At 46.8% G+C, this 23,976-nt stretch overlaps 1 protein-coding gene across 4 annotated transcripts in view; it reads left to right on the forward strand.

Moving 5' to 3' along the window:
• The window catches only part of pla2g6 (phospholipase A2, group VI (cytosolic, calcium-independent)), a 101,744-nt gene that overhangs the window by 73,862 nt on the left and 3,906 nt on the right, over positions 1–23,976 (forward strand). For 2 of the 4 annotated variants that reach the window (XM_070861712.1, XM_070861714.1), the window contains 8 exons: positions 530–667; positions 2,118–2,208; positions 4,173–4,336; positions 13,746–13,896; positions 14,851–14,987; positions 19,175–19,329; positions 20,533–20,700; positions 22,809–22,882. In XM_070861712.1, coding sequence (XP_070717813.1) covers positions 530–667; positions 2,118–2,208; positions 4,173–4,336; positions 13,746–13,896; positions 14,851–14,987; positions 19,175–19,329; positions 20,533–20,700; positions 22,809–22,882 — 1,078 coding nt within the window. Of the gene's footprint in view, positions 1–529; positions 668–2,117; positions 2,209–4,172; positions 4,337–13,745; positions 13,897–14,850; positions 14,988–19,174; positions 20,437–20,532; positions 20,701–22,808; positions 22,883–23,976 lie in introns of those variants that run through there. The other 2 variants (XR_011587873.1, XM_070861713.1) reach the window with 2 other exon arrangements.

Raw genomic sequence — 23,976 nt, forward strand, 5'->3', positions numbered from 1 at the left:
CCCGCTAATGACTGGACCTTAGAAATGTGCAGGAAAGATATCCAGTTTGGACGAGGCTGGGGAGAGGAATTTCAGAAAAAAAATGATTCTCAGTCTGGCCAGCATTGTGCACATATGCATTACAGAATAGTTTAAGCGAATTTGCATGATTAGAAATTGCCAAAATGCGACAGAAATCTAACGTGCATGAAACAAAGAAGCCATACTTGACAATCTTGCCGCATCCCCATGAAATTCTTCCTCCTCTCTCTATTGCCCCCACCCCCTGATAAAAGGCGATAAAGGGGAAGAGGAGGAACAGGTTTCATAAAGTGGAAGTCTCGTCCTTGAGAAAGAGACACAAATGGTCCTCTCAAATATAGCAATTCGATTTGAAACTTTATAATTTTAGTGTTTAACAGGTGCATTAATAGTAAATAGACATTAACAGTTAAGCCTGCATGTGGTAAATGTGTTTCTCTTTGGTTCTGAATTAAGATCGTGCCTTGCCTGTTAATGTCCCGGTACTAACTGTTTGATGCCCTCAAAGGCAATAACCGGAAGGTGATGCTGAACCTACTGTATAGTATAGGGGCTGAACGCTGTTATCCGCCTTCTCCTGACTCCCCCACACCGTCACCCAGCCACACTGCAAGACCACCCCCTGGGAAAACCAACCGTGGATTAGGTAACCTCAACCATTGGCTCCCTTTTGCTACATCCTCACTTCTCTAACCTAGATTTTTGACCTGCTTTGTGGTGGTGGGAGGGTGAGTGGGGCGTGGGGAGGTGGGGAAATCTTGCTTCTTCTAAAATAAATGTCTATCAAAAGAATTGCAGACCCAGTAACTCTGCAAAATGTCTTTCCTTTGTTTTATATTTCCTTATTCCTAATCTTGCTTTCTGTTTATTATAGAGTTACTCTGAAGTTTTGATGTGTAAAATTGATTACATATGGATGGTAAACCTCACATTTAAATCTGTAGGGAGGTGACTGTGAAAGGGGCGATGGGGAGACAAGGTCATCTTAGAATTCTTTGTTTTTAACTTGAAGAAAGCTGCTAATTTTTGTTTACTCGCCTGTAAACTCAAATATAACAGAATTCACAGACAGTTTTTCCAAAATGCTGAATGTGAATATGATTTGTGCTTGTTTTCCTGCCCGACTAGCTGCAGTAGGCACATACCGTTTTAACCTTCTCTCCTGAAGTTGTTGGCTCATGCTGAGATATGGCTGCACATGTGCTGACTGGCCAAGAGTATCTTGCCCAATTGGCCTGTCCTCTTGCGTCAGCTGAAGCAGTGAGCATCAGGCAGCCATTAGATTTAGCAAGCCTGATTCTCTGTGCACCAGTTTGCTGGCCGGCAATCTGGAGCATGAACCAGGGCGAGCTAGCCAATCTAGGGGTGAAGAAACTGACAGTACTGTACCTTACTTAGTGCCACTCCCTTGTGAAATCGGTTCATTCAGTGCAGACTGGAGAATGAAGCCAGGACCTTATGACTTGGTCCAACCTCGGCTGTATATTAGAGTAACTCCCGTGAGGTTTTTCAATGTCCAATGAGTAGGTGTTCACGACCCGAGCGTATTTTTTTTTGCATCACCGGATAGCCAGTAAATGGACTTTTATATATAAAAAAATTCATTCCCGGGCCTTTTATTTTCCATCCCTGGTTGCTTGAACTGGTGGTAGTGGTTGGATACAAGTGAGTGGCTTGCTGGGCCACTTCAGAGGGCGGTTAAGAGTCAATCACCTTGTTTGGACTGGAGTCGCATATAGGCCAGACCCACAGCAGATTTCCTTTCCTAAAGGACATTCGTAAACCAGTTCGGGTTTGACGGCGGCCCGATAGTTTCATGGTCACCGACGCCAACTTTTTAACTTCAAGATCTTTGAACTGAATTCGAATTCTGAGACTACCACGGTGGGATTTGAACTCGTGTTTCCTGGGTTATTAGTCCGAGCCCCTCGATTATTAATCCAGTAACAAAACCACTATACTACCGTGCCCCCCCCCCCCACCAATCAAATAACAAAGTGCTGCTGTAAAACGAGAAAGCGGTGTGGGAATTTGCCCTGTAAATAGAAGGCTGGAGTAGCTTACATTAATTAAACGAAAATACCTTCTGTTTTCAGGATATGATGATATCATTGGGATTGCCACTGTGCTCGGGTCCTTGTCTAAAGGGCTGGATGCTGTAGACTCTGACGAATATATGCATCGGAGGTGAGAAAGAGAATTGAACAGACGCACACAGAGTTTCTTAAAGTGAATCAAATTCTGTTTTTGCAGGGGTTGGGAACGTTCAATCACGTTGCACTTATTTCCGATGTCAGCTGTGGCTCAGTGGGCAGCACTCTCGTCTCTGAGTCAGAAGCTTGTGCGTTCAAGTCCCACTCCAGGGATTTGAGCACAAAAACAATCTAGACTGACAATCCAGTGCAAGTACTGAGGGATTGCTGCACTGTCAGGTGCCGTCTTTCGATGAGATGTTAAACCGTCTGCTCCCTCAGGTGGACGTAAAAGATCCCATGGCACTATTTCGAAGAGGAGCGGGGAAGTTATCCCGGTGTCCTGGCCCAATATATTCCCTCAATCAATATAACTGAAAAACAGATTATCTCGTCACCATCACATTGCTGTTTGTGGGAGCTTGCTGTGCGCAAATTGGCTGCCGCGTTTTCTACATTACAACAGTAACTACATTCCAAAAGTAATTCATTGGCTGTAAAGCACCTTGAGACATCGGGCCCAAGTTTCCACAAGAAAAAAAACGGGCGCCCCTCCGAGCTGGGTGCCCGTTTTTCGCGCCTAAAACAGCGCCTAAAAAAATCATCGATATTCTCCACCTACTTACAGGTCCTCTGGCCCTCGGCGCAGCCAGCACGAGCTGTGGGGGTGCGGAGCCAGGTTCCTGCGCTGAAAACAGTGCCGGGACCTCTGCACATGCGCGCTACAATCGGCACGCAAGTGCAGTAGCTCCAGGCGCTGAACTGTGTGGGAGGGGCCCGAAGCACGCAGCCCCTAGCCCTGGCCGAATGACCTCACTGGGGCTGCGTGAATAAGGCTCCTCCCACGGCCAGCTCCTGCTCCCCGCCCCCGACAAGACCCGACACTCGCTCCCCCCCCCCCGCCCCGACCCGAGACCCGCCCCCCCCCCGACTGACCCGACCCGACCCGCGCTCCTGGTTCCCCGACCCCCCCCCCCCCGACTCCCGGACTGGATCCGATCCGATCCGACCTGACCTCTCCCTTCCTCTCCCCCCCCCCGCTCTCTCTCCCTCCATCCCTCCCCTCTCTCTCTCTCCCTCTCTCCCCCTCTCTCTCTCTCCCTCCCTACCCCTCTCCCTCCCTACCCCTCTCACTCTCTCTCTATCTCTCTCTCTCTCTCTCTCTCTCTCTCTCTCTCTCTCTCTCTCTCTCTCTCTCTCCCCCCCTCCCTCCCTCCCCCCCCTCTCTCCCTCCCTCCCCTCTATCTCTATCCATCCCTCCCCCCCTCTCTCTCTCTCCCTCCCCCCCCCCTGCTCTCTCTCCCCCCCCCCCTCTCTCTCTCCCCCTCCCTCTCTCTCTCTCCCCTTCCCGCTCAGCGACACGAACGCTTTCTCCCCCCCCCTCCCGCTCAGCGGCACGAACGGCTGCAGAATTCTCCCTGGCTGAAGCACTTTCACACAGGTAGGAAGATGGTTTATTTAATCTTTTCTTGGCTTATAAATGTTTATTCAGGTTGGATTTATTTGTATAATATTTATAGAAGTATAAATAAGGATTTATTGTCGAATTTAATGAGTTCCCTTCCCCCCCCCTCCCCCCTCCCCCCCCCACCTCGTTCTGGACGCCTAATTTGTAACCTGCGCCTGATTTTTTAATGTGTAGAACAGGTTTTTTCAGTTCTACAAAAATCTTCACTTGCTCCATTCTACTTTAGTTTGGAGTACATTTTCACTGTGGAAACTTTCAAATCAGGCGTCAGTGGCCGGACACGCCCCCTTTTGAAGAAAAAATTCTGTTCTAAACTAGAACTGTTCTACCTGACTCGAACTGCAGAAAAAAAAATGTGGAGAATTGCGATTTCTAAAATAGTCCGTTCTCCACCAGTTGCTCCTAAAAATCAGGCGCAAATCATGTGGAAACTTGGGCCCATCCAGTCGTGAAAGGTGCTATATAAGTGCAAGTCTTTCTTTTCTTTTTAGATATGATCGGTTGCTGTGCCTGGACGGGGGAGGAATCCGAGGCCTTGTCCTAATTCAGCTGCTCATCGCCATCGAGCAGACTGCTGGCCGACCCATCCGCGAGCTCTTCGATTGGGTATCGGGAACCAGCACTGGTGGAATTCTGGCCCTTGCCATCGTACATGGTAAGTCATCTGCAAAGTGGGCAAGTGCGAACCAGGATTTGGACCCGTCAATTACACATGAGGAGTATTTGGGGTGGGCGAGCAGTGAATTCATTTTGATCAGTGCTTGTTTCTTAAAGGATATAGATGTGCATATGAATATCGTGTCACTCTGTGTTTACCTTTACTTAGGCATAGATAAGCAGAGTGGTCAACAACCAAGGAGCATTCATTTAAAGTAATTGGGGGGAGGTTTAGAGGGAATTTGAGGGGACATTTTTTCACCCAGAGGGTGGTGGGGGTCTGGAACTCACTGCCTGAAAGGGTGGTAGAGGCAGAAACCCTCACCACATTTAAAAAGTACTTGGATGTGCACTTGAAGTGCCGTAACCTACAGGGCTGCGGACCAAGAGCTGGAAAGTGGGCTTAGGCCGGATAGCTCCTTGTCGGCCGGCGCGGACACGATGGGCCAAAATGGCCTCCTTCCGTGCTGTAAATTTCTATGATTCTATGTACCTGTTTTTAAAAAGATAGCTTAGTAAATTGGAATATATATTTTCAAATATCTGGTACTTGTCACGGGTTCAGTGGTTCGCCTAGTAATTGCCATCCCCTTCAATTAAATTTAGCGGCAGGGATGGATAGTGGATCCATTGGTTGTAATTTACCAAAGTTCCCTAGATTCTGGGGAGGTCCCAGCAGATTGGAAAACTGCAAGCGTAATGCCCCTATTTAAAAAAGGAGGCAGACGAAAAGCAGGAAACTAGACCAGTTAGCCTAACATCTGTGGTTGGGAAAATGTTGGAGTCCATTATTAAAGAAGCAGTAGCAGGACACTTGGAAAAGCATGGCAGAGTCAGCATGGACATGAAGGGGAAGTCACGTTTGACAAATTTGCTGGAGTTCTTTGAGGAGGTAACGAACAGGGTGGATAAAGGGGAACCAGTGGATGTCGTGTATTTGGACTTCCAACTCTTTACAATCTATATTAACGACTTGGAAGAAGGGACTGAGGGTAACATAGCCAAGTTCGCTGATGATACAAAGATGAGAGGAAAAGCAATGAATGAGGAGAACACAAAAAATCTGCAAAAGGACATAGACAGGCTAAGTGAGTGGGCAAAAATTTGGCAGGTGGGGTATAATGTTGGAAAGTGTGAGGTCATGCACTTTGGCGGAAAAAAAAATCAAAGAGTAAGTTAATATTTAAATGGAGAAAAATTGCAAAATGCTGCAGTACAGCGGGACCTGGGGGTACTTGTGCATGAAACACAAAAGGATAATATGCAGGTACAGCAAGTGATCAGGAAGGCAAATGGAATCTTGGCCTTTATTACAAACGGGATGGAGTAAAAAAGCAGGGAAATCTTGCTACAGTTATACAGGGTATTGGTGAGGCCACACCTGGACTACAGCGTGCAGTTTTGGTTTCCATATTTACGAAAGGATATACTTGCTTTGGAGGCAGTTCAGAGAAGGTTCACTAGGTTGATTCTGGAGATGAGGGGGTTGACTTATGAGGAAAGGTTGAGTAGGTTGGGCTGTTACTCATTGGAATTCAGAAGAATGAGAGGTGATCTTATCGAAATGTATAAGATTATGAGGGGGCTCGACAAGGTGGATGCGGAGAGGATGTTTCCACTGATGGGGGAGACTAGAACTAGAGGACATGATCTTAGAATAAGGGGCCGACCATTTAAAACTGAGATGAGGAGGAATTTCTTCTCTGAGGGTTGTAAATCTGTGGAATTTGCTGTCTCAGAGAACTGTGGAAGCTGGGACATTGAATAAATTTAAGTCAGGGATAGACAGCTTCTTAACCAATAAGGGATTAAGGGGTTATGGGGAGCGGGCGGGGAAGTGGAGCTGAGTCCATGATCAGATCAGCCATGGTCGTATTAAATGGCGGATCAGGCTCGAGGGTTCGTATGGCCTACTCCTGCTCCAATTTCTTATATTCTTATGTTCTTACTGAAAGTAAGACATCCTGCTATTTTTCTTCTTCCTTCTGGGTTTATCATGCCATACACCTGCTGCAGCCAAAGAGCAACAATCTACGGCCAGGCTGTGCTAGTGCCGCCCTACAGCTCGCGACTGGGGGTGGTACCTGCCAGCGGCTCGTCTCCCTGCGTGGTATTTTCACGTAGGGGATTCGTTGGGAACTGTTTTCGGGCCCAGACTCGGGGCTGCCGAGGCAGGCCGCACCCCAACCGGGAGGCTCGAGGCTGGCCCAGAACTGGGTCTCGGGTATCGTTAACTTTTTCTTTTTGGGCCTGACTCCTGCCCCTCTCATTGCTGCCCAATTTCTGTGAGGAGCCAGGTCTTGGCTCCCTTAAATATGTAAATCAGGGAACTAAAGCTTGTTTTAGGCGGCTGCCGAGGCCTTTGGGTACAGAACATCAATCCCCGTAATTGGTCCTCATTTATACTAGTAAAACAACAACAACCTGTATTTTATATAGCGCCTTTAACATAGAGCAATGTCCCAAGGCACTTCACAGGAGTATTATGAGATGAAAAATTTGACACCGAGCCGCATAAGTAGAAATTAGCGCAGGTGACCACAAGCTTGGTCAAAGAGGTAGATTTTAAGGAGCATCTTGAAGGAGGAAAGAGAGGTGGAGACATTTAGGCAGGGAGTTCCAGAGCTTGGGGCCCAGGCAACGGAAGGCACCGCCACCAATGGTTGAGCGATTATAATCGGGGATGCTCAAGAGGGCAGAATTAGAGCAGCGCAGACATCTCTGGCGCAGTGAGGTCTAATTTCTACCCCTTCATTTGATTTGCGGCCCTCCCAATTCATTGGGGAAGAGCTTTATCTTTACTTTGGTACCTTTTCACAACACAGCTGTGACCACTAAGTCCGATTGCAGAAAGAATAAAAACAGTTCAATTACTGACATCTGCATTAACTTATCAGTGCATGGCTGTACTTGGCCCTCCACAGGAAGTATGCATTCCATACCAAAGTGGGCACTCTGGAATTAAAACAAAAAGCTTTGCATAGTTTTTAGAAGTTACGTCATTTAATGTGTTCTCCCTGTTGAGAAAATTCAAACCATGTTTTAAATTGTCTCCATTTGAATCTAGCTTCCTTCATTCCTAACTGAAACGAAGGCCTTCTAAAGCTAGCGAAGGAGAAAAATCACTGACATTGCGTTCGTAAAGGTGTATCGTGTAATCCTCCTGTGAGCTTAATTTGGTTTTTAATATTTTTTAAATTTTATTTTAACAAAAGTAGGTTTTGCAATTGGTGGGTAATTATGTTTAAAAACAAATCCTAGCTTCCTGACGGTTGGATAGGAAAAATGCACAGTATGCTGTGGCCATGGACACCCAACTGGTCTCGGCTTGATTCCAGGTCTGCACTCCTTTTGGTAATTTCAGCACAGGACAGGTTGTCCCTGTTTTGATCCGTGATCTGTGTTGATTTCGGCACAGAACGGGAAGGGGTCCCAGCTTTGATCTCTGGTCTTTGTTAAGTTAGTTGGCCTCGGCTGAGGCACCGCTGGATGTGCTACAGCTGGCCCATTGGCCTTGGGCTTTGGGAGAGGAGAGCTGGCCAGGATTCCCTCTCCCGATCAGTGTCCAGTGATCCTTGCTGGATATAATCACCAGGCCATAATGATCACCCTCATAAACGCCCAGGGGTCGAAATACCCCTTATAACGCCGCCCGTTAACGCCGGCGATGAGCGGCTAACGGGCGGCAAAGGCCTACCGCCAGCGCGAAGCGGCGTCTACGCCTCTGGAGAAATTCAGTCGGCTCTTTGGTAGAGGCGTTCAAGAGGTAACGCCGCACCCTCTAACGCCACCCACGTGGTGACGCCATCCAGCGTGCAGTGCCCTTGGTGCCGCTGTGGCGATATTAGGTGTTCTTACATGCTAGAAAAAGTGATGAGTACATTAGCGGTTCTTGGGCGGAATCGCCCAAAGAGCACGATAAGTTTTTTTTCTTCATTTATTTCAGCATTTTCTCATTAGTTGTAACAGTGGGGAAGTGTGCATGTGGGTCGGAGAAGTTTGAGTTATTTATTTTTTCTTCCCGTTTCTTCACCTCGCAGGCCGGCAACCTCCCGATGCAGAATTGAGCCGGCCTCCTTAGCTCCCGCCCCATTGGTGCCGGGGGTGAGTGTACAACGCCACTTTTTAGCGCTGCTCTCTCATCTTTGGGCGTAAAATCAGCACTCAGGTGGTGACACCGCCGTAAAAACGGCCATAACGAATTTCGACCTCTCGCTGTCTATACTCGCACATGCAGAATAGCTAGTTGGTAGAGAGTCACTGCTGCACCATTCTGTGTCTCTGCTGTCAGAAGAAGATAAAAACATTGTGCACAATTAATGTTTAAATGAGTCATTCCTTAATTCTAATATTTTCCAACGCCCCAATGCACAATAGTGTGGAGGTAACTCGAAACTAATTTTGCAAGAGATGAATGCGACAGTACTTTCACTTCAAATTACATCTTTTTCCATAAATACCAGAAATGGATATTTGGGAGCGCAGTATTTTCAGCAAATACCCCTTGTTTATCGAGCTTTGCTGCTGTGTCATCCAACATCACTTAAAAAAACAGATTATCTGGTCATTGTCACATTGCTGTTTGTGGGAGCTTGCTGTGCGCAAATTGGCTGCCGCATTTCCTACATTACAACAGTGACTGCATTCCAAAAAGTCCTTCTTGGGTGTAAAGCACTTTGGGGTGTCCAGTGGTTATGAAAGGCGCTATGTACATGCAAGTCATCTTTCTTTAGCTTCTGTGAGCTAAAGTTATTTAATGACTAAACCAGAACGTGCCATTAAATTGCAAAATTTGGGCACGAAAGCTAACCAAAATGAGAACATATGTATTAGGAGCAGGAGGTGTCCATACAGCGTCTTGAGCCTGCTCCGCCATTCAATAAGATCATGGCTGATCTTCAACCTCAACTCCACTTTCCTGCCCATCTCTATATCCCTTGAGTAATGGCAGGTTCCTTGCAAGGAGACACCTTGTAGGTGGGTTCAGTGTTATGAAGGGACACATTTTACTAGTGCTTCTATCCTGCCTTGTCCAATTGCTTTGATTTAAAGCTGCATGTCAGCGGCATCCTAGCAACAGCCATTTTGTGTAGAAATTGTTTCCTTTTCATTGACGTAACATTTCACTCCAGTGTGTGAGTCTCCACTGAGGAGAGAAATTGCACAAATAATAGTTTGGGCTCAGCAAGTTTCCTTTATTTTGGAGGGGGGAAAGGAATCCTTTACTTTTGTTGTACCATTTCCTTCTTACTGCTCCTTTGCAGAGGGTGTTCAGTCTTTGCAGTACTGTGGTTCCACAGGCATAAATTACCCAGTACCTTACTGTGGTTCCACAGGCATAAATTACCCAGTACCTTACTGTGGTTCCACAGGCATAAATTACCCAGTACCTCACTGTGGTTCCACAGGCATAAATTACCCAGTACCTCACTGTGGTTCCACAGGCATAAATTACCCAGTACCTCACTGTGGTTCCACAGGCATAAATTACCCAGTACCTCACTGTGGTTCCACAGGCATAAATTACCCAGTACCTTACTGTGGTTCCACAGGCATAAATTACCCAGTACCTCACTGTGGTTCCACAGGCATAAATTACCCAGTACCTCACTGTGGTTCCACAGACATAAATTACCCAGTACCTTACTGTGGTTCCACAGGCATAAATTACTCCCCAGTACCTCATCGTGGTTCCACAGGCATAAATTACCCAGTACCTCACTGTGGTTCCACAGGCATAACTTACTCCCCAGTACCTTACTGTGGTTCCACAGGTATAACTTACTCCCCAGTACCTTACTGTGGTTCCACAGGCATAAATTACCCAGTACCTTACTGTGGTTCCACAGGTATAACTTACTCCCCAGTACCTCACTGTGGTTCCACAGGCATAAATTACCCAGTACCTTACTGTGGTTCCACAGGCATAAATTACCCGGTACCGCACTGTGGTTCCACAGGCATAAATTACCCGGTACCTCACTGTGGTTCCACAGACATAAATTACCCAGTACCTTACTTTGGTTCCACAGGCATAAATTACCCAGTACCTTACTGTGGTTCCACAGGCATAAATTACCCGGTACCTTACTGTGGTTCCACAGGCATAAATTACCCAGTACCTCACTGTGGTTCCACAGGCATAAATTACCCAGTACCTCACTGTGGTTCCACAGGCATAAATTACCCAGTACCTCACTGTGGTTCCACAGGCATAAATTACCCAGTACCTCACTGTGGTTCCACAGGCATAAATTACCCAGTACCTCACTCTGGTTCCACAGGCATAAATTACCCAGTACCTCACTGTGGTTCCACAGGCATAAATTACCCAGTACCTCACTGTGGTTCCACAGGCATAAATTACCCAGTACCTCACTGTGGTTCCACAGGCATAAATTACCCAGTACCTCACTGTGGTTCCACAGGCATAAATTACCCAGTACCTCACTGTGGTTCCACAGGCATAAATTACCCAGTACCTCACTGTGGTTCCACAGGCATAAATTACCCAGTACCTCACTGTGGTTCCACAGGCATAAATTACCCAGTACCTCACTGTGGTTCCACAGGCATAAATTACCCAGTACCTTACTGTGGTTCCACAGGCATAAATTACCCAGTACCTCACTGTGGTTCCACAGGCATAAATTACCCAGTACCTTACTGTGGTTCCACAGGCATAAATTACCCAGTACCTCACTGTGGTTCCACAGGCATAAATTACCCAGTACCTTACTGTGGTTCCACAGATATGAATTACTCCCCAGTACCTTACTGTGGTTCCACAGGCATAGAAACATAGAAAATAGGTACAGGAGTCGGCCATTCGGCCCTTCGAGCCTGCACCGCCATTCAATAAGATCATGGCTGATCATTCCCTCAGTACCCCTTTCCTGCTTTCTCTCCCTACCCCTTGATCCCCTTAGCCGTAAGGGCCATATCTAACTCCCTCTTGAATATATCCAATGAACTGGCATCAGCAACTCTGCGACAGGGAATTCCATAGGTTAACAACTCTCTGAGTGAAGAAGTTTCTCCTCATCTCAGTCCTAAATGGCCTACCCCTTATCCTAAGACTATGTCCCCTGGTTCTGGACTTCCCCAACATCGGGAACATTCTTCCTGCATCTAACCTGTCCAGTCCCGTCAAAATCTTATACGTTTCTATGAGATCCCCTCTTATCCTTCTAAACTCCAGTGAATAAAGGCCCAGTTGATCCAGTCTCTCCTCATATGACAGCCCAGCCATCCTTGGAATCAGTCTGGTGAACCTTCGCTGCACTCCCTCAATAGCAAGAACGTCCTTCCTCAGATTAGGAGACCAAAACTGAACACAATATTCCAGTTGAGACCTCACTAAGCCCCTGTACAACTGCAGTAAGACCTCCTCAAATCCCCTAGCTCTGAAAGCCAACATACCATTTGCCTTCTTCACCGCCTGCTGTACCTGCATGCCCACTTTCAGTGACTGATGAACCATGACACCCAGGTCTCGTTGCACCTCCCCTTTTCCTAATCTGCCGCCAGTCGGATAATATTCTGCCTTCGTGTTTTCGTCCCCAAAATAGGTAACCTCACATTTATAAACATTATACTGCATCTGCCATGTATTTGCCCATTCACCTAATCTGTCCAAGTCACCCTGCAGCCTCTTAGCGTCCTCCTCACAGCTCACACCGCCACCCAGTTTAGTGTCATCCGCAAACTTGGAGATATTACACTTAATTCCTTCATCTAAATCGTTAATATATATTGTAAAGAGCTGAGGTCCCAGAACTGAGCCCTGCGGCACTCCACTAGTCACTGCCTGCCATTCTGAAAAGGACCCGTTTATCCCGACTCTCTGCTTCCTGTCTGCCAACCAGTTCTCTATCCACTTCAGTACATTACCCCCAATATCATGCGCTTTAATTTTGCACACCAATCTCTTATGCAGGACCTTGTCAAAAGCCTTTTGAAAGTCCAAATACACCACATCCACTGATTCTCCCTAGCCCACTCTGCTAGTTACATCCTCAAAAAATTCCAGAAGATTTGTCAAGCATGATTTCCCTTTCATAAACATGAATTACTCCCTAGTACCTCACTGGTTCCACAGACATGAATTACTCCCTAGTACCTCACTGGTTCCACAGACATGAATTACTCCCTAGTACCTCACTGGTTCCACAGACATGAATTACTCCCTAGTACCTCACTGGTTCCACAGACATGAATTACTCCCTAGTACCTCACTGGTTCCACAGACATGAATTACTCCCCAGTACCTCACTGGTTCCACAGACATGAATTACTCCCTAGTACCTCACTGGTTCCACAGACATGAATTACTCCCTAGTACCTCACTGGTTCCACAGACATGAATTACTCCCCAGTACCTCACTGGTTCCACAGACATGAATTACTCCTTAGTACCTCACTGGTTCCACAGACATGAATTACTCCCTAGTACCTCACTGGTTCCACAGACATGAATTACTCCCTAGTACCTCACTGGTTCCACAGACATGAATTACTCCCTAGTACCTCACTGGTTCCACAGACATGAATTACTCCCCAGTACCTCACTGTAGTTCCTTGGGATATTGATACAAACGCAAAATACCGCGGATGCTGGAATCTGGAATAAAAACAGAAAATGTTGGAAATCTCAGTAGGTCAGGCAGCATCTGTGGAGAGGGAAGCAGAGTTAACATTTCGGGTCGATGACCCTTCATCACAGATGCTGCCTGACCTGAGATTTCTAGCATTTTTTGGTTTTATTCCTTGGATACTGATTACTCTCCAGTGCCATCTAGGTTCCATGAACAAAAAGTGCTGGAAACCTTCAGCAGGTCAAGTCAGTATCTGTGGCACGAACAGATGAGTCAATGTTTCATGTTGTCAAAACATGTAAGAATTATACATACGAAATAGGAGCAGGAGTAGGCCATTTGGCCCCTCGAGCCTGCTCCACCATTCAATAAGATCATGGCTGATCATGCAACTTCAGTACCCGTATCTCTTAGTTTCCTTAGTATCCAAAATCAATCGATCTATTGAATATGCTCAATGACTGAGCATCAACAGCCCTCTGGGGTAGAGAATGCCAAAGATTCATAACCAATCTTCCTTCTAACTTTTATGGGGCCCCTTTAACGGGCTGTGTGACCCAGTTAAATTTCCACGCATGCGGGGTTTTTCCATCATAAAGCCGGTCAGCTGCCTGCGCGGGACCTCTAGACTGCTGCATGGTTGTGCAGTTTATCGGAAACATTGTTCACAGTACTTTTGAATGAAAGAGTTTCTCCTCATCTCAGTCCGAAATGGCAGACCCCTTGTTGACTGTATTGACTTTATGTGGGCTGTCCTCTTTTCTGCGATGCGTGCTTTACCTGCGACTCCCACTTTGCTCTAACTTGTAGGCAAATCCATGCAATATCTACGCTGCCTTTATTTCCGGATGAAAGATGAAGTATTTAAAGGATCCAGACCATTCTCCTCAGTTCCACTCGAGGAGTTTCTGAAGAAGGAATTTGGGGAACATACCAAAATGACCGATGTCACCAAACCAAAGTGAGTTAATTTAGATTTTCGAATGGCGAAGAAAGCTTGTTATCTCTGTTTTGGCCCATCTCTGTCTGTTTTGCCCCAGTTGCTTTGCTACATGCAAAATGTTGTCCATTTTACATACCTAACCTCTGCTTGCAACCAATCCCCAATGCTATATTATCTTTACGTATTATGTTAAATTCACTCTTTGATTTTTAGAATAAATGTGTACATCGCACTTTTTTATTTTGTGTAAGCTTTTCAGATAGTTTATCGAAGGAGTTGTTCAATCTCATCGCTGACATGGTGGGGGGGGCAGGTGGGGGCAACTCAAATGAAAAACACTTCTTTAAAGATCAGCTCGCATAGAGATGGCTGTTAGCCGTGGCTCAGTGGGTAGCACTCTCGCCTCTGAGTCAGAAGGTTGTGGGTTCAAGTCCCACTCCAGAGACTTGAGCACAAAAATCTAGGCTGACACTCCAGGTCAGTGCTGAGTGAGCGCTGCACTGTTGGAGGTGCCGTCTTTCAGATGAGGCATTAGACCAAGGCTCTGTTTTCTCTCTCGGGTGGACGTAAAGGATCCCACAGCACTATTTCGAAGAAGAAATGGGCCATTATTTATCTCTTAACCAACATCACTAAAACAGATTATCTGACATTTTCATATTGCTGTTCACGGGACCTTGCTGTGCGTAAATTTGCTGCCGCGTTTCTTACATTACAACAGTGATTACACTCCAACAGTACTCTATTGGCTGTAAAATGCTTTGGGATGTCTTGAGGTCGTGAAAGGCGCTACATAAATGCAAGTGTTTGTTTCATATTAACCACTGTATTGGGGAATTGTTTACATGGAAAGCACTTTACCTCAATGCAAACAAAAATCCCATTAAAGTTTTGTTGTTTGGAACTTCTATTTTGGGAAAGTACTCTTGATGTTTACTCTTTGCCCCCACCTATATCCCCTCCACCCCATAGAGTCATGGTGACAGGAACCCTTGCAGATCGGCATCCTGGAGAGCTTCATCTGTTCCGCAACTACAGCCCACCGGAGTTGAGGCATGGTCCGCCCTACATGCGGACAGCGGAGTTCCAGGACCTCACTCAGCCGAAAGGTAAATGGAAAGTGCATCAGTGCCCGACCCACAAGACGCGCATTTACATAACTTGTACTGTGGTGGTGCTGTGGAGATCAAGGGCGGGATTTTCGGTTCTGCTCATTTCGGGGCGGTAATGGCGGTGGGGCGGTAAAGTTTGTGCCCGGGAACAGTTTGCGTCCTCAGTCATCAAAATTCATCAGCTGGGCCCTGAGTGTGGGGCGGAGCGCTAAGGGAGGCCTTCCACACCTCTCCTAGGGCGCTAGGCTGGCTGAGCATGGGAAAATCCTGAGCTAAAGAGCCGGCCTCGGAGCGCCCTGAGAGAGGCCGTGGGTGGGGGGTGGGGAAGGGAAAGAAAAAACCTGAAAATAACTCGGCAAAAACATTCCAATACATAACTCACGCCAGCACAACGTAAATCGCGGAAAAAAAAATAATCACACTTACCCGAGGTCGACGATACTGACCTCACTGCAGCTGCTGCAGCTCGGACTGCCCACTTTCACAGGCGGTCCCGGCAGGGAGCGCTGCGGGGCGCGACGGGATCGGGCAAAAATCGAGCCGGTGTCGCAACCAGGGGCGTTGCACTCCGGCTCGCCTCTCCCGGGCGATACTGCTCCGCGCCCTTACCAAAACCGGCCCCGAAAGTCCCGGCGGGGCACTGGAAGGTGAGTGCCCGCCCGGAAATGCTTATCGCCGCCATTGCCCCGAAATGAGATTTTAATTAATGTTTGTGCGTTTCTTTCAAAGTTGTAGATTGGCACAGCATTACGCTATGCAACATAACATTATACATCAAAACTTGAAGGAGATACGCAATAAAAGCACAAATCTTTAATTCATTTTTTACCTAAATCTTGCCTGTACAATCCATTTAAAAAAAAAAACAAAGTAGTTTAAAAGACATGGCGACCTGCCCCATTCCTGACATAAGAACATAAGAATTAGGAGCAGGAGTAGGCCATCTAGCCCCTCGAGCCTGCTCCGCCATTCAACAAGATCATGGCTGATCTGGCCGTGGACTCAGTATGATTGCCTTTTTGGAACAGAATAGCAAGATAATCCTGTCATGAAATTCTTTTAAAAGATCATAAATTCTAGTTTAGAAAATGTTAATGTTGCTTAAAAAATTGAATAGACATTTCAAAAATATAGGGTTACAGAGGATTTGTTTTCACATTTACAGCATCTTTTTCTAACTTTCTAATGGAATCTCTTTTGTCTATCAGACACAACAAGTCTGCTAATTTGTCATTTAATTTTCTTCTCCATCCTCGGTCAGGTGTTTCAAGTTGCTGTTTTTCCCCTTTCTGCCAGACGACTTTCTGTTTTTTTAAAAATTCACCAAACTATTATGCAAAATCTTTCTCTGCTATTCTAGTTTTCTTCCAAGTCACATTCCAGCAAAAACTAATTCGCCATGACAGTTCCTCACTTACTCTACCATCTGAGAGATATTAAAAATGCTGCATGGTTGCAACATTGCAATGCTATTGTCCGATACGTCGAGCTGTCAGCATAATGTTATGTGACGGGGCCGCCATAGCAAAAATAATGTAAAGCACCTTCCTCTTGTCACCCCTCTCTCAAACCCCTCTGCTCTTGCCCCTCTTGTGTCAGCTATGTCTCAGTGGGTAACACTCTCTCGCCTCTGAGTCAGAAGGTTGTGGGTTCAAGTCCCACTCCAGAGACTTGAGCACATAAATCTACGCCGACACTCCAGTGCAGTGCTGAGGGAGTGCTGCACTGTCGGAGGTGCCGTCTTTCGGCTGAGACGTTAAACTGAGGTTCCGTCTGCTCTCTCGGGTGGATGTAAAAGATCCCAGGGCACTATTTCGAAGAAGAGCAGGGGACTTCTCCCCGGTGTCCTGGGCCAATATTTATCCCTCAATCAACATAACGAAAACAGATTATCTGGGTCATTATCACATTGCTGTGTGTGGGAGCTTGCTGTGTGCAAATTGGCTGCTGCATTTCCTACATTACAACAGTGACTACACTCCAAAAGTACTTCATTGGCTGTAAAGCGCTTTGAAACGACTGGTGGTCGTGAAAGGCGCTATATGAATGCAAGTTTTTTTTCTTTTCTGTTTACTCCATTCCTCTTTCCCCCTCCTTTGACTCCCTCTTCTCCCTGCCTCTCACTCCCTTTTCCTCCTATTCGCCTCTCCCTCCCCTCCCCTCTCCTCCCCTTCCTGCCGTGGGTTTGTTTTCTTCCCCATCATCGCACCCTGCTTGACCCGAAAATGCCCTTGGTCCTGAATCCCCATGGACAATGTCACAGAGGATGCACCAGCATATTCCTAGAAATGTTATAAATCTAGCAACACAGCAGCTTTTATTTATATTCCACATCCACATAGAAACATGTCCCATGGCACCTTCGAGGTGTGAGACTGGCGTCACCGTTTTCTCAAAACAGCTGATCTATGCTCTGTAATTCTGTCCAATTTATCGAAACATAATTGGCTCCAACCATTTTCCTCCTCTTCCATAAACAGTTCAACACAGCCTGCCAGACCTATCGGAATTCTGGACCCTGCTGTAGTCGTTCCCGCCCCCCAGCCCCTCCAACCATTACAATTGCAATGAGTGTTGCAAAATGCTATTTTCAAAAATATTGCGTACATATGTTTTTCTTTTAAACACACAATCTCTCACAGCTGCAAGACTGTCTAAGAATGTGTGCTGCTATGGAAATAGAATTTCCTTAGGGTTTTGCTGAGGAATGCACAATATTCTGGCGATGTAGTCACCATCTATATCCAGCACGGCTGTTTTCTGTCGCCCATTTGGCTGAGTGTGGCGCTAGTTTCTCTGAGCCTCGCCTGTGTGAGAACAAACACTGGCGTCTCAGCTTTCTCAGAACAGCTGATCTATCCTCTGTAATACTGTCCCAATTTATCCAAACTTTTTTGGCCTAAACCATCAGCTGCATCAGGATATGAGGTGTTACAATTTGAACTTGCTCCCCAAATTCTTAATTCATAGCCCTCACAAGAACATAAGAATAGGCCATATGGCCCCTCCCGCCTGCTCCGTCATTCAATAAGATCATGGCTGATCATTGACCTTCCTGCCCGATCCCAAAATCTCTCGAGTCCAAAAACCTACCGATCTCAGCCTGGAATAGACTCAACCACAACCTTTTGAGGTAGAGAATTCGGAAGATTCACAACCCTCTGAAGTGAAGAAATTCCTCCTCATCTCAGTCTTAAATGGCCCACCCCTTATTTTGAGACTGTGCCCTCTAGTTCGAGACTCTCCTGCCAGGGGAAACAAGCTCTCAGCGTGTTCCATGAGCAGGCCCCCGCTTCCCGTGAACCTAAGCTCAACTGTGTGCGTGTAGTGAATAGACTGTAGTGCAAAGGGCTGGCTATTTAGCCTTTACCATTGGGCTATACTTGCATGTATCTTGAGGGGAGTTGAAGGAGTGATTGGCATGAAGGAGGATAATAAACTTAGAGGCACCTTCAGCAAAGGATGAGCTTTGGAAGTTCCAACTAAAGTGGAAACAACCCTTTTTAAAAGTGGTCGTCATCATAGACAGCCCCTCGAAATTGAGGAAGAATTGCTTCCATTCTAAAAGTGAGTTCTCGGGTGACTGTACAGTCCAATACGGGAATAACAGTCTCTGTCTCAGGTGGGACAGACAGTCGTTGAAAGAAAGGGTGGGTGGGGAATCTGGTTTGCCACACGCTCCTTCCGCTTGCTTTCTGCACGCTCACAGCGACGAGACTCGAGGTGCTCAGCGCCCACCCGGATGCTCTTCCTCCAGTTGGGGCGGTCTTTGGCCAGCGATTCCCAGGTATCGGTGGGGGATGTTGCATTTTATCAAGGAGGCTTTGAGGGTGTCCTTGAAACGTTTCCTCTGCCCACCTGGGGCTCGCTTGCCATGTAGGAGTTCCTTGTAGAGCGCTTGCTTTGGGAGTCTTGTGTCGGACATGCGGACGATGTGGCCCGCCCAACAGAGCTGGTCGAGTGTGGTCAGTGCTTCGATGCTGGGGATGTTGGCCTGATCGAGGACACTAACATTGGTACTATAGTGGTGTTACCACACTGAAAGCCACAACCTCTGGTCAGTGAGTAATCGTACCTGGCGGCCAAAGGTTGGTGGCAAATTTGGATAAAAGTAATCTGTAATCAGCCAGTTAGGGGTAGCATGTCCCGCGGATGTTTGAAATTGCGGCTTTCCTTCAAAACAGACCAGCTAGTGTGGCGAGCTGCTCGATGTAGTGGTGCAGCCCCAACCTACTTCCGACCGATGGGCCGCTTTCTGGATGGGGGGCTGCTTGCGAATAACCCAACGCTGGACGCCTTGACTGAAATCCACGAATACAATCAGCATCTGAAGAGAAAGGTACGCATTGTTTATATTCAATCAACCTGCTGCTAATTCTAAGACGGGACAGGCCCAAATCCAGGCAGCTAGTTTAGTTTCTAAGGGGAAAAAGCGGGAATATGGCGTTGAGAGAGAGGATCAGCCATGATCATATTGAATGGCGATGCAGACTCGAAGGGCCGAAAGGCCTACTACAGCTCCTATTTTCCATGTTTCTAACTCCAGCTTCTGCTGTCGCAAAGACTGGCCGAAAATTACTCTCAACAGATCCAGTCACTGGTGTGTTAGAAACTTGGGTATTTCAGATAAGCCCATCCAAGGGGAATTCCAGTCCATATTTTGCCCACTTTTTTCTTTTAGTCCTTCATTCTGCATTGTGCAAAGAACTTATAGCTCAGAGATTGGCACCCTTAACAATGCTAGTGCACAACCATTCAGTGTCTTTTTAATATATCTGTGTTGAAACTGCTGAAAGTGCCCAGTTGCTACCAAAATCTTCAAATTGTGATTCTGATTTTGAGGCACTGAGAGTGACCATTGCAGGTCTCGCATTGCTCATAGCAATGTCATACAGCAGGTGATCATTTACAACGTTCAAGAGCGAGGCATTGAGCATTTGAAAGATTGCTTGCAAAGATTCTCGTCGCTCTTCCGATGGCCCAGTGGGTTGTAGGGGTGTGAGCTGTACAGGAAAGGCAAGTCCCTGGTTTGGTCCATGAGCTGATTTCCATTGAAATGTTGCTGTAGATGGCCCAGTCTAGGCAGGGGGGTGAACGGGCTGGGATGGGTGAAATATCCGCAGGATTCTTGATCACTATCCTCCCAGAAGTGAGCATACGTTGCCATCGAGTGAGGACAAGGCTTAACCAAAATTGAGCTCGACTCTTGATGACTCTGCAGTCAAAATTTGACGCTTGCTATCCCTCGGACATGGACACGCTGGGCCGAATGGCCGCCTTCTGTGCTATAAATTTCTATGATTCGATGAAGAATAACCTACTCGATACAGGCATTGAAGAGTGGAATTCTTGAAATCAGTGGAGAATTGGTGTTGTGCAGAACCATGTACAATGGTCTGTGACTACACCCTCAAACAGCAGAAAGTTCATCAATAAATGTTACTGGGTAAGTAACAAAAATTAAGGATCGGTTTGTGATTGCAACTTTTGTCTGTCATGGTGTCAGTTTGAGCTTTCTATTTAAACGGTGTTCAATTTATAGGGTAGCGAGAATCAGATGAAGAGGCTTGGCGTTGTTGTCTCCCTTGGAACAGGAAAGCCACCACAGGTACCCGTGACATCTGTCGACGTCTTTCGTCCCTCCAATCCCTGGGAACTGGCTAAAACGGTCTTTGGTGCCAGGGAGCTGGGCAAGATGGTGGTTGACTGTGTAAGTATAATGCGTAGGAAGTGAGCTGTTTTCCCCCTTCCCTTGTATGAATTTACTATTCTTCAAAATGGGGTGTTGAAGGACTCACTAGGCCTGTTATCTTTGTGACACGTAATCTTTCCCATTCGTTCAAAACCAGGCTAAATCTGCCTTTTACTATAATAAGCTTGAAACTGGTGATTGTACAGTGCTTGGATTCTGACGTTGCCAATGTAATGGTGCAATATCGGTGTACTCGACCAGGCCAACATCCCCAGCATCGAAGCACTGACCACACTCGACCTGCTCCGTCGGGCGGGCCACATTGTTCGCATGCCTCATGCAAGACTCCCAAAGCAAGCGCTCCAATCGGAACTCCTACACGGCAAGAGAGCCCCAGGTGGGCAGAGGAAACGTTTCGAGGACACCCTCAAAGCCTCCCGGAAAAAGTGCAACATCCCCCACCGACAATGGGAATCGCTGGCCCAAGACCGCTCTAAGTGGAGGAAGAGCCATCCGGGAGGGCGTTGAGCACCTCGAGTCTCGTCGCCGAGAGCATGCAGAAATCAAGCGCAGGCAGCGGAAGGAGCGTGCGGCAAACCTGTCCCACCTGTGACAGAGACTGTAATTCCCGTATTGGACTGTACAGTCTCTGAGAACTCACTTTTAGAATGGAAGCAAGTCTTCCTCGATTCCGAGGGACTGCCTATGATGATGCATTGAATGATGACCTCATTATCATTAATGCTATGCTTCATGCTCCCCTGAACTTTGCGCTCCTGTTCCTGCTAAGTATGGCGTCAAGCTTCGCCACAGTGTCAGCTACCCAGACTCGTTCTTTCCCCGGATCTCAAAGCTGCTACACTTTGTGCTTCCCAACTCCTACAATCTACAAGGCTTTTGAAACCCAAGCTTTGCTTTTTTAAAAATTATTTTATGGGATGTGGGCGTCGCTGGCAAGACCTTCATTTATTGCCCGTCTCTAATTGCCCCTTGAGAAGGTGGTGGTGAGCCGCCGCCTTGAACCGCTGCAGTCCGTGTGGTGAAGGTGCTCCCACAGTGCTGTTAGGGAGGGAGTTTGGGGATTTTGAACCAGCGAAGACAAAGGAATGGCCGATATATTTCCAAATCAGGATGGTGGTGTGAAATGGAGGGGCCTCACCTAATTACTTAGCTTACATTGTCTTCGGTACTGCTCTTTTCAATCCCTGCATCTTTACTTTGGTTTCTCAATAAAAATGAATTAACGTATGGCATTACTTTTATTACTGGTGTAGGCCTCACTAACAACTGGCACGTGACAAACTGGAACCAGACTAGCAATCTTTTTGAGTATCCATGGACTCTCTAGAATGAGGTGTTAATGTAAAGTGATTTTTAAAAAATATAATTATTACTGCTAAAATATTTAGACTTCTTTTTAAAGTGCATATGGGATATTTGTTTTTCACAATTAAATTGAAGAATATTGTCGTCCTCCTCTCCCCAAACCATCATCATCATCGGCAGTCCCTCGGAATCGAGGAAGACTTGCTTCCACTCCCAAAGTGAGTTTTTTGATGACTGAACAGGTGGGACAGACATTCATTGAGGGAAGGGGTGGGTGGGGCTGGTTTGCCGCGCATTCCTTCCGCTGCCTGCGCTTGGCCTCTTCATGCTCTTTGTGTTGAGACTCGAAGAACTCAACGCCCTCCCGGATGCACTTTCTCCACCTCGGGCGGTCTGCGGCCAGGGTCTCCCAGGTGTCAGTGGTGATGTTGCACTTTACCAGGGAGGCTTTGAGGGTGTCCTTGTAACTGTCCTCCTTTGGCTCGTTTACCATGAAGGAGCTCCGCATAAAGCATTTGCTTAGGGAGTCTCGTAACTGGCATGCGAACTATGTGGCCTGCCCAGCAAAGCTGATCGAGTGTGGCCAGTGCTTCAATACTGGGGATGTTAGCCTGGTCAAACCACACTTGCTACGTCTCCGAAATGACCTAATCAGTGAATCGGTGCCAGTCTGGGAGTACGTTGCCCGGCCAGTACAAGGCGTGTGGCAGTGTGAGAACAAAATGTTTCTTGGCGATGTGAGGAGAGAGACTCGTACATGTGTAACTGTAGTAATGGAACCTTGACCTTCTGTTTGTCAGTGCACTGATTCCGATGGTCGAGCTGTAGATCGAGCCAGAGCCTGGTGTGAAATGGTGGATGTTCCATATTTCAGGTATGCACTGGATTTAATTAGTCAAGCAGAGGCATCAGTATGGGGGCGGTGTGGGGTGGCACTTGTTTCCTGGACTCCTTTGCAAAGATTCGTCTATTCTACAGATAATGGCCCAAGTACCAAGGTGACCTCTAACCTTGGAGTTCAATTGGGAATCATTTTTAACCCCATGAGAGTAGATAACAAAGCAAAACACTGTGGAGGCTGAGAATCTGAAGTAAAAACAGAAAATGCTGGAAACACTCAGCGGGTCAGGCAGTACCTGTGGAGAGAGAAACTGAGTTAACGTTTCAGGTCGATGACCCTTCTTCAGAACTGGAAAAAGTTGAGAGATGTAACAGGTTTTTAAGCAAGTGCAGGGGCAGGGAAAGGGGGGAGAAAAGAACATAAGAACATAAGCAATAGGAGCAGGAGTAGGCCATACGGCCCCTCGAGCCTGCTCCACCATTCAATACGATCATGGTTGATCTGATCATGGACTCGGGTCCACTTCCCCGCTCGCTCCCCATAACCTCTTATCCCCTTATCTTTTAAGAAACTGTCTCTTTCTATCTTAAATTTATTCAACGTCCCAGCTTCCACAGTTCTCTGAGGCAGCAAATTCCACAGATTTACAACCCTCAGAGAAGAAATTTCTCCTCATCTCTGTTTTAAATGGGTGACCCCTTATTCTAAGATCGTGCCCTCTAGTTCTAGTCTCCCCTACCAGTGGAAACATTCTCTCTGCATCCACCTTGTCGAGCCCCCTCATAATCTTATACGTTTCGATAAGATCACCTCTCATTCTTCTGAATTCCAATGAGTAGTGACCCAACCTACTCAAGCTTTCTTCATAAGCCAACCCCCTCATCTCCGGAATCAACCGAGTGAACCTTCTCTGAACTGCCTCCAAAGCAAGTATATCCTTTCGTAAATATGTAAATCAAAACTACACGCAGTATTCCAGATGTGGCCTCACCAATACCCTGTACAACTGTAGAAAGACTTCCCTGCTTTTATACTCCATCCCCTTTGCAATAAAGGCTAAGATTCCGTAAGGAAGGATCTGTGATGGGGTGAAAGGCAGAAGTAATTAAATGACAAAAGGTATGATT

The sequence above is a fragment of the Pristiophorus japonicus genome, chromosome 19 (genome assembly GCF_044704955.1).
Source record: "Pristiophorus japonicus isolate sPriJap1 chromosome 19, sPriJap1.hap1, whole genome shotgun sequence".
NCBI lineage: Eukaryota > Metazoa > Chordata > Chondrichthyes > Pristiophoridae > Pristiophorus > Pristiophorus japonicus.